Genomic DNA, 16,717 nt, shown 5'->3' with positions numbered 1-16,717 from the left:
GATATTAATACGCGTAGATCGATAAAATACATTTTTTTGCAAATAGTAGGCCTACTAGGCTATCAGTGTCTTCGGGTTGTCGACCACTACAGATGACTGTTATATTTCCATTTCCCTGTTGTAGCATATCTTTGATGTCTTTTTCTGATAATGTCGGGATAGGTCCAATGCATATTTTCTCGGGTTGTCTTGTAAATATCGGGATAAGTTATTTACACATACCATTACGATATCTTCACGTTAGTAAGGTTACACAGCTCAACTTACCACTGTCTTGAACTCTTGATAAACTTTGCTTTTGTTACATCCGGAAGTGACTAATATTCGAAATGTTTACCGGTGACAACTTTTCGAATTTCAACATGCATTTTAAATACGAGTAACCTCCCTTTATCCTACATATCAAATCAAGACTATACATATACCTCTATATTCAATATTCATGTCTTGTTTTTAGGTATTTGTAGTAAAGGTAGTCTTGTATTGTCCAGTTCTTATTAATAAGTATTGTTAAATCGATTTCGTATTGCATCGTATTCGTAAAGTCCAGTATCTTGTATTGTATCTTCGGTCATTTGTTTATCAATGTAGATGTCCAAAAGTTAAGTTAGTTATTCGGTTTTTGGCGCCCTTTCCGGTAATTGAAGCTATATATATAGTAGCGTATTCCTACGATTGACCACGAGACGGTCACACCTATTTTAAAGCACTCCTGCACGTTAAGGACAATAATGTAATATACACATACGTATCCGTAAGGAACTTGAAGTCACACTACGAATGTCACTGTCGACTTTGTGCCACGCATATCTATTTATCAACGTTCGTTATATTGAATAAATGGAAAATCCCAACTACCATAGAATGGCTTGCGTTAATTAAAGGCAACGTGAGAACCCATCTACTACACATACATAAAATGCATATACAATGACATCAAAATGACAACAGTGATGTGACGTCATCGATTTTGAGAAAAAGACAAAAACAAACACACTGTCTATAATTATTGTTTATTTATCAATATAAAAATAAAGCGTATACATATTCTAACGACAGATTTGATACTGAGCAATGTTACGGTATACATAATATACATATAAGACTATGGTTTATCTACAGGGTATGATAGGAACACAGATTATATCATGACGACGACGATGATGATGATGATGATGATGATGATGGTGACGATGATGATGATGATGATGATGATGATGGTGTGATGATGATGATGATAAACAGAATTATATGACGTAAAAGCTTGCAGGCCTTTTGGAATTGACAATGGCACAGATAAAAAGTTTAGCAATGAATAAAGAAAAAGCAGTAGTTCTGATCCAAGGCTACTTTTAATAGACTATCTTAATGGTAGTGAAAGGACAGTATGAGTTTCACTTGTTGCCAATTTCACAGGACACAGCTGTTAGTCACCAGAGCATGAGTAGCAATCACTCATTATGATATCATTATGATTGTGACGTCACAATTATCTGACGTCTTTGATAACAATGACAACTTTATTCATGATAAGAACACAATAACTTTATAAAAAGGTTAAACTCACTAAAGCTTGTGTCTTTTGTAACTTTTGAACGTATGGAACAAATTCCATATCCAACAATCACTCGATGTGAAACCTTTGTATATACAGCTTTTAAAAGTCCCAACAGTACAGTATGATAGTTCCCAAGTGGACAGTATGATAGCTCCTAACTGGACAGTATGATAGCTCCCAACTGGACAGTATGATATAGCTCCCAACTGGACAGTATGATAGCTCCCAACTGGACAGTATGATAGCTCCAACTGACAGTATGATAGCTCACGGACAGTATGATAGCTCCCAACTGGACAGTATGATAGCTCCCAACTGGACAGTATGATAGCTCCCAACTGGACAGTATGATAGCTCCCAACAGGACAGTATGATAGCTCCCAACTGGACAGTATGATAGCTCCCAACTGGACAGTATGATAGCTCCCAACTGGACAGTATGATAGCTCCCAACTGGACAGTATGATAGCTCCCAACTGGACAGTATGATAGCTCCCAACTGGACAGTATGATAGCTCCCAACTGGACAGTATGATAGCTCCCAACTGGACAGTATGATAGCTCCCAACTGGACAGTATGATAGCTCCCAACTGGACAGTATGATAGCTCCCAACTGGACAGTATGATAGCTCCCAACTGGACAGTATGATAGCTCCCAACTGGACAGTATGATAGCTCCCAACTGGACAGTATGATAGCTCCCAACTGGACAGTATGATAGCTCCCAACTGGACAGTATGATAGCTCCCAACTGGACAGTATGATAGCTCCAACTGGACAGTATGATAGCTCCCAACTGGACAGTATGATAGCTCCCAACTGGACAGTATGATAGCTCCAACTGGACAGTATGATAGCTCCCAACTGGACAGTATGATAGCTCCAACTGGACAGTATGATAGCTCCCAACTGGACAGTATGATAGCCACGGACAGTAGCTCCCAACTGGACAGTATGATAGCTCCAACTGGACAGTATGATAGCTCCCAACTGGACAGTATGATAGCTCCCAACTGGACAGTATGATAGCTCCAACTGGACAGTATGATAGCTCCCAACTGGACAGTATGATAGCTCCCAACTGGACAGTATGATAGCTCCAACTGGACAGTATGATAGCTCCCAACTGGACAGTATGATAGCTCCAACTGGACAGTATGATAGCTCCCAACTGGACAGTATGATAGCTCCCAACTGGACAGTATGATAGCTCCCAACTGGACAGTATGATAGCTCCCAACTAGGACACAGTATGATAGCTCCAACTGGACAGTATGATAGCTCCAACTGGACAGTATGATAGCTCCCAACTGGACAGTATGATAGCTCCCAACTGGACAGTATGATAGCTCCCAACTGGACAGTATGATAGCTCCCAACTGGACAGTATGATAGCTCCCAACATGGACAGTATGATAGCTCCCAACAGGACAGTATGATAGCTCCCAACTGGACAGTATGATAGCTCCCAACTGGACAGTATGATAGCTCCCAACTGGACAGTATGATAGCTCCCAACTGGACAGTATGATAGCTCCCAACTGGACAGTATGATAGCTCCCATAGCTCGGACAGTATGATAGCTCCCAACTGGACAGTATGATAGCTCCCAACTGGACAGTATGATAGCTCCCAACAACAGGACAATAATGATAGCTCCCAACGGACAGTATGATAGCTCCCAACTGGACAGTATGATAGCTCCAACTGGACATATGATAGCTCCCAACTGGACAGTATGATAGCTCCCAACTGGACAGTATGATAGCTCCCAACTGGACAGTATGATAGCTCCCAACTGGACAGTATGATAGCTCCCAACTGGACAGTATGATAGCTCCAACTGGACAGTATGATAGCTCCAACTGGACAGTATGATAGCTCCAACTGGACAGTATGATAGCTCCAACTGGACAGTATGATAGCTCCAACTGGACAGTATGATAGCTCCCAACTGGACAGTATGATAGCTCCCAACTGGACAGTATGATAGCTCCCAACTGGACAGTATGATAGCTCCCAACTGGACAGTATGATAGCTCCCAACTGGACAGTATGATAGCTCCCAACAGGACAGTATGATAGCTCCCAACTGGACAGTATGATAGCTCCCAACTGGACAGTATGATAGCTCCCAACTGGACAGTATGATAGCTCCCAACTGGACAGTATGATAGCTCCCAACTGGACAGTATGATAGCTCCCAACTGGACAGTATGATAGCTCCCAACTGGACAGTATGATAGCTCCCAACTGGACAGTATGATAGCTCCCAACTGGACAGTATGATAGCTCCCAACTGGACAGTATGATAGCTCCAACTGGACAGTATGATAGCTCCCAACTGGACAGTATGATAGCTCCCAACTGGACAGTATGATAGCTCCCAACTGGACAGTATGATAGCTCCCAACTGGACAGTATGATAGCTCCAACTGGACAGTATGATAGCTCCCAACTGGACAGTATGATAGCTCCAAACTGGACAGTATGGTTAATGGATTTTGTCCACGTCCTGTCGATGGATTTTGTCCACTTTCTGTCGATGGATTTTGTCCACGTTCTGTCGATGGATTTTGTCCACGTTCTGTCGATGGATTTTGTCCACTTTCTGTCGATGGATTTTGTCCACTTTCTGTTAATGGATTTTGTCCACTTTCTGTCGATGGATTTTGTCCACTTTCTGTCGATGGATTTTGTCTACGTTCTGTCGATGGATTTTGTCCACTTTCTGTTGATGGATTTTGTCCACTTTCTGTCGATGGATTTTGTCCACTTTCTGTCGATGGATTTTGTCTACGTTCTGTCGATGGATTTTGTCCACTTTCTGTTGATGGATTTTGTCCACTTTCTGTTAATGGATTTTGTCCATTTTCTGTCGATGGATTTTGTCCACGTTCTGTCGATGGATTTTGTCCACTTTCTGTTGATGGATTTTGTCCACTTTCTGTTTGTCCACTTTCTGTTGATGGATTTTGTCCACTTTCTGTTATTGGTTTTTTCCACTTTCTGTTGATGGATTTTGTCCACTTTGACATTAGTTTCCAATAACGTAAACCTCCTAATTAAAACTGTTGGAATGTTCATCAATGTTCTCAGTGGCATGTTACTTACTTCTTATTTAACAGGGAAGGCTATCATTTCGGTATAGTACAAAGCCGAAAATATAGTACATAGTGGTATTGGAGAAATGATATAAGTGGATATTTCCGGAAAGCTCAAGAGATGCTCATCTAAAAGATTAAGGCCTGGCGATATCTGGAAATAATACGTAAGGTTCATAACCCCAATCGCGACATACAATCTGGAGAAATTGGGACAGTATTAATAGTAAATAACAGAGACTCTGGTAAATTTTTTTATGTTTATAAGGATGAACACACTAGCTTAGGTGTTGATGATCAACACACCATCTTCCTCCTTGATTCTCTGGGACCGCCATGATTGGTGAAGTGTCACTGAACACTCCCGGATATATAAGTGAGGGGACTTGTGGCCGAACAAGTAACCTCTGTCGGGGATCGTATGAAACAGAAATGCTCACGTTGTTGATTTGTAACACCACATATCATATCTGTGACTGTCTCGATCCACCAGGGGTCCCTAAATTGACTCCAAGGTTGTCCTTAGGCTTTTTATAATCGCCATGTCTGATAGGCGTGTCTTTGTACTCGGGACGCTGGGTAGGGGCGCCCCTTCCCGGGGTGGAACTGTAAGGAGGATAACCCGGATCGCCCCTGCCATCAGGAGGATAAGAGGGACGTGGTTCCCTCTTGTATGGGTTGTCGTTGGTTACATTTTGATATGCTGCTTGTCTGTCTGCCGGATATGACGTACTTCTGTCCGGTGGTTGAGGCGGATATGACGCATCTCTATTTGACGACTTTTGCAAGTCTTGCTGATATGTGTTATTTCTGCTTGAGTGACTGGATGGCTGCGAGCTATATTTGTTAGATGGAAGAGGTATCTGTCTATCAGACTGATATTTATCTCTACTTGACTGAATATGTCCATCTGGCGGATGTGACGTTCTACTTTCACTGACATATTGACGAGAATGACCTTGTGGCCCTAGCCTTGAATCTGATGGAAGTCTATCTTTATGCCCACTGTCTCTCGGCCTGCCGTATTTATCACTTTGGTTTGTATTTTGAGGAGCTGTGTACGGGTGTTCATCATGTCTTTTACCCAATGCCTGGTATTGCTTATCACTAGGCAGGTATCTCTTTTTAGGATCGTATCCTTGCCCCCCTCCAGTTGGAGAGAGGTGTTGGTAGTTTGTATTAGGTGAGTTATCCAATCTGCGGGTATCTAACTCCAGGACTGGAGCGGACGGCGTGGCAACAGAACCTTGGTCAGTTTGGGGCGAACCAAATTGTCCATATTTGGGTGGCGGATTTCCCTTAATTGGCTCATCACGTGGTGGAGTGTGGTTTCTCTCTGGTCCTCTAGGTCCAGAGTGGCCAGGTTTGGGAGGTTTAGACAGTTGCTCCTCATGCATGGGTGTTTCGGTAGTCTTCGGGGCACGACGTCTGGACCTTGGATAGTTCCCTTGGTCGTCTCTGAAGGCTCGATTTTCTGTACCTCCGTTTGGCACTGGAATGGTGGAAGGTCCATCAGTAGTCTGCCCGTCCTGTGCAGTCGGAGGTTTTGGGCGCCGACGACGGCCTGTTAAAGGAACAAAACATAATGCAGTAGTTAATCAGTAAACAATCACTACTGGTTAGACATGGCATTTCAAACATTATGTATTTGTTGAGAGTTTTATGGTTTTGATAGAAAAAACGAGTTTATCATTACTTGAAAAAGACAACAGTAGTTACGTGGTAAAAACACTTTTGATTAGACACAGTATTTCACACACAAAGTATTTGTTACAGGTGTTTATGGTTTTATTGAGAAAATGATTTTATGACAGAAAGACCGCCTTCAGGACAAAGCAATGTTAACTGAATTTATCTATGTGCATTAATATGATAACTTACGAGTTGACATCCGGTATAGACGGTACATTGCCCGTCCCACAGGGTCCTTGTCCCGTCTCCATCGTCCGTATACGTACACAAATATCACAAAAATGATGACGAGCCCAATCAGAACGCCCAGTACAATCCCGGTCACGGCACCGCTTCCTCTGTAACCAAAGAGAGCAGTTGTTAGAAACAGATGTGGGGTACAGTAAAACACGTTCATAACAAGCTCTATGGTCAGATGTGGAGTATTTATGTATCTTTAGAATGATATCTTCATAGTTTATCTCACTGGTAGGATCTCATTGCAAGGTTTTTGAACAAAAAATGGTTTGGTTCCCTGTACTAAGACCTTCGATTTTTATAAAAGCGATGTAATTACGGCGTTGCTGTAATGCGATTGATTGGCAAAGTAAATCTGAATACATAATCACATGGGAAATACTGGGAGTCACTAACAATCTACAACGCAGGGCATTTGAAATTCTCCAAAATGAAATATATACATGTATTAATAAGTCGTAAACAAAATATCAACTTAATATAAGCGTTTTTGAAATGTCAATAACAGTACTGTAGACGGTTTATTCATTAGGATATAGAACATAGTATGTATAATTTTACGGCTGTGGTATTTGTCTCTCTGAGGATCAAAATGAACAGAGATGAAGAGGTGATTCTATCACGCTAGCCCCAAAGCACACAGTAGAATTAAAGAGGAATACACTGTCTATGTTTTGATATCGAAGCAAAATTCAGAAGAACAATTTTAATTTCAGTTCAAATTCAAAATAAGCAAAATAATATTTCTATACGAAAATAAAGCAGGAAAATCTTATATACAATATACAAATATCTTGAAGAATGGCTAAACCCGATCTGATCTCATTAGCTTTTGAAATGAGACAATCTGAATAATGCATTTCAGCAATTTTCCTTGGAAACGTGTAAACTTACAGATGTCCTGCGGCGTCCCGGAATGTGGAGTCACACTGGTCACAGCAGTAAATATTGGGGTAGTGGCCACAGCACGCGATATCACATGTCTGGTCCACATAACTCGGTACTTCCGCACTCAGGTTATAGTACAGACGGATCACACACACCGACTCCACCCCCGGGCCTGTCAACAGGCATAAAACACATCAATATAAACACTCCGACTCCACCCCCGGGCCTGTCAACATGTATAAGTAAAACACACATAAATATATACATTCCAACTCCACCCCTGGGCCTGTCAACATGTATAACACACATAAATATATGTACTCCGACTCCACCCCGGGCCTGTCAACATACATAAAACACATCAATAACAACACTCCGACTCCATTTCCGGCCCTGACAACATGTACATGTATAACACACATAAATACATACACTCCGACTCCACCCCCGGGCCTGTCAACATACATGTACATAGAACACATGAATATAAACACTCCGATTTCACCCCGGGACATGTCAACATATATAACACATTAATATATATAATTTACTATATAAACTTTAAATCAGTTTAAAAACTTCGCCTACATTCCCGTGCATGTCAACATACATTCGCCTCATCGATACAAGTTTATTTTAGACCCAAAATTTTTCCGTATTAGCAGAAACACATATATATAGACATAGCGCACAATGTTCGGTCACTCTTACGTCACGCCGGAATTTCGTTGGAAAAAGCGTTGAACATTAAAAAATAATATAAGCGCAATAATATTTATTTTTTAATTGAAAAACAGAAAGACTATATTTATTCAATTACTGGAGGACTTTTATCAAAATGTCTGCAACATTTTTTTTCTATTGATGTGTTTTTGTTGAGAAAATGACGTTTTTTTGGCGCGACAGATGTAACACCCATCTGTATGTGGTTTCAGTTAAAGTGTCTCTGTGGTCATAGTGAACAGCACATGGCGATAAAATTTGACACAGAGATTCCCCGAAAACGCATAATCATGACGTCATTTCGTTATAATGAACTGTGACGTCATACTTCAAAATGGTGGACTTTGTTTGTAGACTTGCCGATCGACAGATCCGAAGAGAAAAAATAAAAAAAGTGAAAAACCACAAATACACACAGTACAAAACGGTACTAATTCATGACATAGATACATGAATTGTTAATATAAAAATACATTTTTCTTCTACTTTAATACCATGTAAGAAAATATAGACTGCGGCGTCGTTCTACTTTTTTATCGAACAAAACCTTTGTCTTGCAGAAATGACACAAAATGAAATTTTTAGATTGACATAATTAAAGTCACGACGTTGAAAAATGACTTTATATTAGGAATTATGATTTCTATTCAGAAAAAAATACGTTTTTGCTCAAATGTACCTCTGCGAAATCTCTACTGAAAATTCAAAAATGTATTCGAAAAATTGCGTTTTTTCTTTGTCTTGCAGGTTTGCCGAATGTCGGAAATGACGTCAATTGCGCTCGTCATGTTATAAAATAATGACGTCTTTTACATTCAATGACATTCAATTACATAAAAGTGACCGAACATTGTGCGCGACGTCATAGAGATTAGAAACTCCTTCTTTGTCTTTGTTGACAGGCAGGTCCCTTATAGGCATTTTGCCTTGGCTAACTTCTTTTAAGTGTATGCTTTTAAACATGATATATTTGGAGCAACACAAAGTTTAAACATTATATCATGGTTTGATGTGAGTAGTTTTCCTGATTGATGTTATTTAATATGATTTTTGAAAGCACAAAAATAAGCAATTTTACCTGTTTTTTCGAAAATCAGGCATTCAAAACCGAAAGTGCGTTTTGTTTTATTTATAAATAAGTAAAAATATATTTTTTTTCTATCCAAAATCGTCCTCAAACCATCTGAAAATTACTGAACTTTGACAACATATCAAAGTTATTCTTTTATATTCAACTATTTAAGAGTTATCTAAAAACCTCTAAGCACATACAGAGGTACATCTGCCGATCGTAAAATTGGAGGAGTTGGCGATCTCTATGTATATTAGGGCTGGGTATTGGAAGGTCTAAAACGATACAATACGTATTGACAATACACTGAAACAATACACGATACGTATTGACGATATACAGGACCTCTTTTTTCAAATTCAGTTGAACATTGTGTTTTGAATATTGTGACAATAAAAGACAATTTTGATAAATATTCTATAACCTGGCAAAAACCTACCAAACATTTGATTTGGTTCACCATCTGTGTTGATTAATTTCTGTCAATTTGTATTCTTAGTCTTGAAACAACATTTCTAATCCATCTAGGTGACATAGATGCTTTAAACACTTCCTTTTGATTGAAATGCTCTTACTTGAATGATATTTTAGAATAAATTTTGTTTGAATTTCCTCTTTCTATAATGAAAAAAGTAGGTTGGGTTGTTAAAACGATACAGCGATATACAGCATGTTTGCGTATCGATATTCGATACGCTTTTGAAAACCGATACGTATCGGTATATCGATATATTGATCCAGCCCTAATGTATATATGATTCTGGTATTAGGTCACTAACAAGCTGTGCAACTAGTAATCTTGGATACCACGTGACGTCATTTTAACCAATAGGAATACACGATTCTTGTCTGAGGCGGGATAAAGTGGTTGATTTGGTAAGATTGTTGGTGATTTGGGACGATAGTTGATGATTTGGTAAGACCGTTGGTGATTTGGGACGATAGTTGATGATTTGGTAAGATTGTTGGTGATTTGGGACGATAGTTGATGATTTGGTAAGACAGTTGGTGATTTGGGACGATAGTTGATGATTTGGTAAGATTGTTAGTGATTTGATATGACAGATGATGATTTGGTAAGATTGTTAGTGATTTGATAAGAGAGTCGCTGATTTGGTAAGACAGTTGGTGATTTGGGACGATAGTTGATGATATGGTAAAACAGTTGGTGATTTGGGACGATAGTTGATGATTTGGTAAGATAGTTTGTGATTTGATATGACAGATGATGATTTGGTAACACAGTTGATGATTAAGGAAGATAGTTGATGATTTGATAAGACAGTTGATGATTTTGCAAAATAGTTAAATAGGTATCTGTATGTATAGGTATGTATGTATCTGTATGTAGAGGTCTATATGTATCTGTATGTAGAGGTCTATATGTATCTGTATGTAGAGGTATGTATGTATCTGTATGTAGAGGTCTATATGTATCTGTATGTATAGGTATGTATGTATCTGTATGTAGAGGTAAGTATGTATCTGTATGTAGAGGTCTATATGTATCTGTATGCAGAGGTATGTATGTATCTGTATGTAGAGGTATATAAGTATCTGTATGTAGAGGTATGTATGTATCTGTATGTAGAGGTATGTATGTATCTGTATGTAGAAGTCTGTATGTATCTGTATGTAGAGGTATGTATGTATCTGTATGTAAAAGTCTATATGTATCTGTATGTAGAGGTATGTATGTATCTGTATGTAGAGGTCTACATGTATCTGTATGTATAGGTATGTATTTATCTGTATGTAGAGGTAAGTATGTATCTGTATGTAGAGGTCTATATGTATCTGTATGCAGAGGTATGTATGTATCTGTATGTAGAGGTATATAAGTATCTGTATGTAGAGGTATGTATGTATCTGTATGTAGAGGTCTATATGTATCTGTATGTAGAAGTCTGTATGTATCTGTATGTAGAGGTATGTATGTATCTGTATGTAAAAGTCTATATGTATCTGTATGTAGAGGTCTATATGTATCTGTATGTAGAGGTCTATATGTATCTGTATGTAGAGGTATGTATGTATCTGTATGTATCTATATGTAGTTGTATGTATGTATCTGTATGTAGAGGTATGTATGTATCTGTATGTAGAGGTCTATATGTATCTGTATGTAGAGGTCTATATGTATCTGTATGTAGAGGTCTATATGTATCTGTATGTAGAGGTATGTATGTATCTGTATGTAGAGGTATGTATGTATCTGTATGTAGAGAGGTATGTATCTGTATGTAGAGGTATGTATGTATCTGTATGTAGAGGTCTATATGTATCTGTATGTAGAGGTATGTATGTATCTGTATGTAGAGGTATGTATGTATCTGTATGTAGAGGTCTATATGTATCTGTATGTAGAGGTCTATATGTATCTGTATGTAGAGGTCTGTATGTATCTGTATGTAGAGATCTATATGTATCTGTATGTAGATGTCTTTATGTATCTGTATGTAGAGGTCTATATGTATCTGTATGTAGAGGTCTGTATGTATCTGTATGTAGAGGTATGTATGTATCTGTATGTAGAGGTCTATATGTATCTGTATGTAGAGGTCTATATATATATCTGTATGTAGATGTCTATATGTATCTGTATGTAGATGTTATATGTATCTGTATGTAGATGTCTATATGTACATGTATGTAGAGGTATGCATGTATCTGTATGTAGAGATACGTAGGTATCTGTATGTAGAGGTCTATATGTATCTGTATGAAGAGGTCTATATGTATCTATGTATAGGTATGTATGTATCTGTATGTATAGGTATGTATGTATCTGTATGTAGAGGTATATATGTATCTGTATGTAGATGTCTATATGTATCTGTATGTAGAGGTCTATATGTATCTGTATGTAGAGGTCTATATGTATCTGTATGTAGAGGTCTATATGTATCTGTATGTAGAGTCTATATGTATCTGTATGTAGAGGTCTTATATGTATCTGTATGTAGAGGTCTATATGTATCTGTATGTAGAGGTCTATATGTATCTGTATGTAGAGGTCTATATGTATTGTATCTGTATGTAGAGGTCTATAGTAAATGTATAGAGGTATGTATACTGTATGTAGAGGTATGTAGAGTTATTGTATCTGTATGTAGAGGTCTATATGTATCTGTATGTATGTATGTATCTGTATGTAAAAGTCTATATGTATCTGTATGTATGTATGTAGAGGTTCTATATGTATCTGTATGTAGAGGTCTATATGTATCGTATGTATTATTATGTATGTAGAGTTATATGTATGTATCTGTATGTAGAGGTCTGTATGTATCTGTATGTAGAGGTATATATGTATCTGTATGTAGAGGTCTATATGTATCTGTATGTAGAGGTCTGTATGTATCTGTATGTAGAGGTATGTATATGTATCTGTATGTAGAGGTTATTGTATCTGTATGTAGAGTCTATATTGTTCTTTGTATGTAGTAGGTTTATGTATCTGTATGAAGTCTATATGTATCTGTATGTAGAGTATGTATCTGTATGTAGAGTTCTATCTATGTATCTGTATGTAGAGGTCTATATGTATCGTATCGTTATGTATGTATTATCTGTATGTAGAGGTATGTATGTATCTGTATGTAGAGGTCTATATGTATCGTTATGTATGTATCTATATGTATAGGTATGTATGTATCTGTATGTAGAGGTATGTATGTATCTGTATGTAGAGGTCTATATGTATCTGTATGTAGAGGTATATATGTATCTGTATGTAGAGGTATGTATGTATGTATCTATATATGTATAGGTATGTATGTATCTGTATGTAGAGGTCTATATGTATCTGTATGTAGAGGTCTATATGTATCTGTATGTAGAGGTCTATATGTATCTGTATGTAGAGGTCTATATGTATCTGTATGTAGAGGTCTATATGTATCTGTATGTAGAGGTCTATATGTATCTGTATGTAGAGTTCTATATGTATCTGTATGTAGAGGTATATGTATCTATCTGTATGTAGAGGTCTATATGTATCTGTATGTAGAGGTATATATGTATCTGTATGTAGAGGTATGTATGTATCTGTATGTAGAGGTCTATATGTATCTGTATGTAGAGGTCTATATATGTATATGTATGTAGAGGTCTATATGTATATGTATGTAAGATATGTATATGTGAGTCTAATGTATTGTATGTAGAGGTCTAATGTATCTGTATGTAGAGGTATGTATGTATCTGTATGTAGAGGTATGTATGTATCTGTATGTAGAGTCATAAGGTCTATATGTTTATGTATGTAGAGGTCTATATGTATCTGTATGTAGAGGTATGTATGTATCTGTATGTAGAGGTATGTATGTATCTGTATGTATAGGTCTATATGTATCTGTATGTAGAGGTCTACATGTATATGTATGTAGAGGTATATATGTCAAACCCCCGCCGGAGGCGTACAGCAAAAGGATAATCAATACATATCGGACCAGTAACTGACATTTATATTGTTATCGATCCTTCTCGCTGATTGACATCCCACAGGAATTAGTAATTCCTCTGACTTATCAATAAATTAATGTAGGTTATTAAAACCTATAGACCCTGGACTGGAAATAAGCAATGTCCACAACGTTTTTGTCCACATACCGAACACAGTAAACCGTTTAGAAGCACAGTTACCTGTACTACGACCATCATTGTTTTGTGTGCCCAGACGTACAACAGATGTACAACAGCTGGTAAACACAATAGACAAAAAGTTATATCGTACAATACAACATGGATGTTTGTAAACCGAGACCTGATAGCTATTTGGTTTGTTTATCTTTTTTATTGGGGGGGGGGGGGGGGGGGTTCAAGTGTTATGCATGTATTTGCACATTTTAAGATTGTTCTTTAATGGAAATAGAAGCATCCAATCAGTGAAATCAATAAATCTGATTTTAATTTTGTCTGAATAGATCAGTGATATCACAAATGTGCTTTCTGGACTATTGTTATCAACATATAAACTATCGGGATAATGCAGTATCTTTTCTTTCGGTAAAGAAATAATGTATATATCTACACACAGTACACAGACAATCATAACATATACCCGACTATACCATGTCCCTTTGTTGGACTAGCAAAGATTGATCCATTTTCTTTTTTTCTACCCAATAAGGTCCATATATCCTTTGGTATTTAGAGTATTCGACATGATAAGGTAACACGATTACACATACATTGTGACAAAGGTGAAACCCAGTCAGTACTAAGGGTATTTACTCTCACATAACACCGTCTCAATGTACATGTGTGGCTGTAGTCACTATAGTCATAGCTTTCACAATATCGAAATTGTATACAATATCGTCCACAAGAACACTTAATATTGTGTTATATCACATTTTCATCTATATAAAACCTACGTGAGATATCCGTACAGACGGGGAATAGTCTTAAGGCTCACGTGTACCTACATAGAGAGATGTAAATACAAACCCCAGGACAGACTGACCAACACCTGTAGAGCCAACACAGGTAAACATCCACGTAATGTCCGTCCAGGTACATCTGTTTGTCGGTCCATTCGTCCAACGGTCTGTTCCTGTTATAAGGATCCACTTTCTGCCTCCATTACGGCTACCCCAGGTATTTCCACATAGATAACAACACTACACGTACAGGTAGTGGCGCTGATAACCACAGGCGTGGAGCGTGTGTGTGGAATAGTATAACTCCAACAGGATGTGTATACACAGGTGTACCATCGTGTCACAGGTGTGTTGCGTCTAGTTTCATACGTGTGTAGCACATATGTGTCATTTTAATGTCGCACATTTACAGTGTATATGTGTCTAATCCTATATGCTGTTTGCATTCGGAATAAAATGAATTGAATAGTCACAGGTAAGACGACGGTGTCACAGGCGTGTCGCACTTATGTGTCATTTATGTGACGCACCTATGTGTCAAAGGTGTGTCTCTCGTGTATAATAGATGTGTCGAGTTATAGACAAAAAAATGTAGTAAACAGAAAAATACCCATAACACCGTCATATCAAGAATTTGAAGCCTATTCCATTTTTTTAAAGTGAATAGTCGGGCAAAGAAAACAAGTCTAAATGCTTTCATTGGCCTTCCAAAAGTTCTCACATATTAATACGACGGTCAAGTTCTGCTTACATTTCCCAGTTCTGACCATTGAAATAAATAAAAGTTGAAGCATTGAAAGCGAGGCTGCGTGGAAATGTAACCACCGATATAGGCTGCCGGGAGGACGTTTTAGGATTCCTATACTTAAAATTAATTTCTTCGTACGCAGACAGATTTTGACGAGAGATATTCTATTTCGATTTCATAAGAAATTATACTGGATACATTCACACCATTTTACCGACTTTAGCCATCCTTGCCCGACTGTTCACTTTAATATTGAAGAGTTATCTGCCCATGCGGGTAGGTATTGAATGCGGCATCAAGGGATGAGGAGTGTAACGCCATATTTTTTTCAGAGAAAACGACGTAACAATCACTCGCACGAGGAATAACTCTGTAATATGCAAATATAGAATAAAAAACACGTACTCTCTGCATGTCGTAAAATGGCCCATACACTTCTTTTAGTAAATATTAGAAGATTACAAATAGGAGATTGGGAAATTAAGATACTCCCTCCCGCGAGTTGTCATCTTTGTAGTGAATTGACATTAATAGCTCAATGTGTGCTGTCGCTTCATCATGTTAACATTGTTGTCTGCTTTCAGTATGATGTCCGGAACTCCGTATCCGGTTTCCGGGTTTTACTGTTAGAATAAATCAGTTCGACGGAACCAGTTTATGGGAACCCAAGATACATGTATTACAACTGGCGACGAGGCTGATAACCAATTAGGGAGAATATGCGAGTTCGTGGAGGGGAAAGAAGATTTCAGTTGTTACATCGAATGTCTCGAGCAATTTTTTGCAGCCAATGACATTGCCGATGATAAATTCAATTCAACTTTATTGCTTCCTTACATCCATACAAAAGTATGGTGGCATATTTCTGCCATCGATTTGCCGACTTACGACTTAATAATGTCGACATCGTTAAGGCATTAAGTCGACATTATATCGGAAGATGTCGACATAAACAGAAGAATATGTCGACTTACCACATGTACATGCCCACATAATGATTCCAAGATATTTATGTAGACAGTCGGTAACTCGGCGATTAACGTGTTTATGCTCGGGTGTGACACCGACTTGTCAGTTATTGATGTCGACATCTAAACTAAAAATCAAAGGCAACCCTTTCATAGAGCACTGTGTATATGCAGCAAAAGCCATACAGCAGAGATCGAAGTTGATTTTGTTAATTCAAGTTTTTATTTGATTTCAAAATTAAAAAAAAAAATGTGATCCTGCACATCCCGGCCATGAAACTGTAGCCTGCGTGTACGTAGCTGTTAGCCCGAGCTAAGGAAGTATACAACGAATTATTA

The 16,717-nt window shown here is 38.0% G+C and overlaps 1 protein-coding gene and 1 long non-coding RNA gene across 2 annotated transcripts; both read right to left on the bottom strand.

Moving 5' to 3' along the window:
* Nucleotides 1-999: 999 nt before the first annotated feature.
* On the bottom strand, nt 1,000-3,116 carry LOC138332038 (uncharacterized). Its single transcript, XR_011209760.1, has 2 exons — nt 2,963-3,116; nt 1,000-1,739 (listed from the first exon to the last, which is right to left on the bottom strand). It is a non-coding gene; the product is annotated as an uncharacterized lncRNA (long non-coding RNA).
* A 1,324-nt stretch (nt 3,117-4,440) lies between these two features.
* Nucleotides 4,441-14,982, bottom strand: LOC138332037 (calcium-binding protein P-like). The gene is made up of 4 exons (XM_069279976.1): nt 14,730-14,982; nt 7,487-7,652; nt 6,545-6,693; nt 4,441-6,227 (listed from the first exon to the last, which is right to left on the bottom strand). Exons 1-4 carry the CDS (start codon nt 14,815-14,817, stop codon nt 5,128-5,130), a joined length of 1,503 nt encoding a protein of 500 aa, XP_069136077.1. The 5' UTR covers nt 14,818-14,982; the 3' UTR covers nt 4,441-5,127.
* Between the last annotated feature and the right edge of the window lie 1,735 nt (nt 14,983-16,717).

Source organism: Argopecten irradians, chromosome 9, assembly GCF_041381155.1.
Source record: "Argopecten irradians isolate NY chromosome 9, Ai_NY, whole genome shotgun sequence".
NCBI lineage: Eukaryota > Metazoa > Mollusca > Bivalvia > Pectinida > Pectinidae > Argopecten > Argopecten irradians.
Note: the sequence above shows the minus strand (reverse complement) of the source record. Positions and strands in the feature narration are given on the sequence as shown.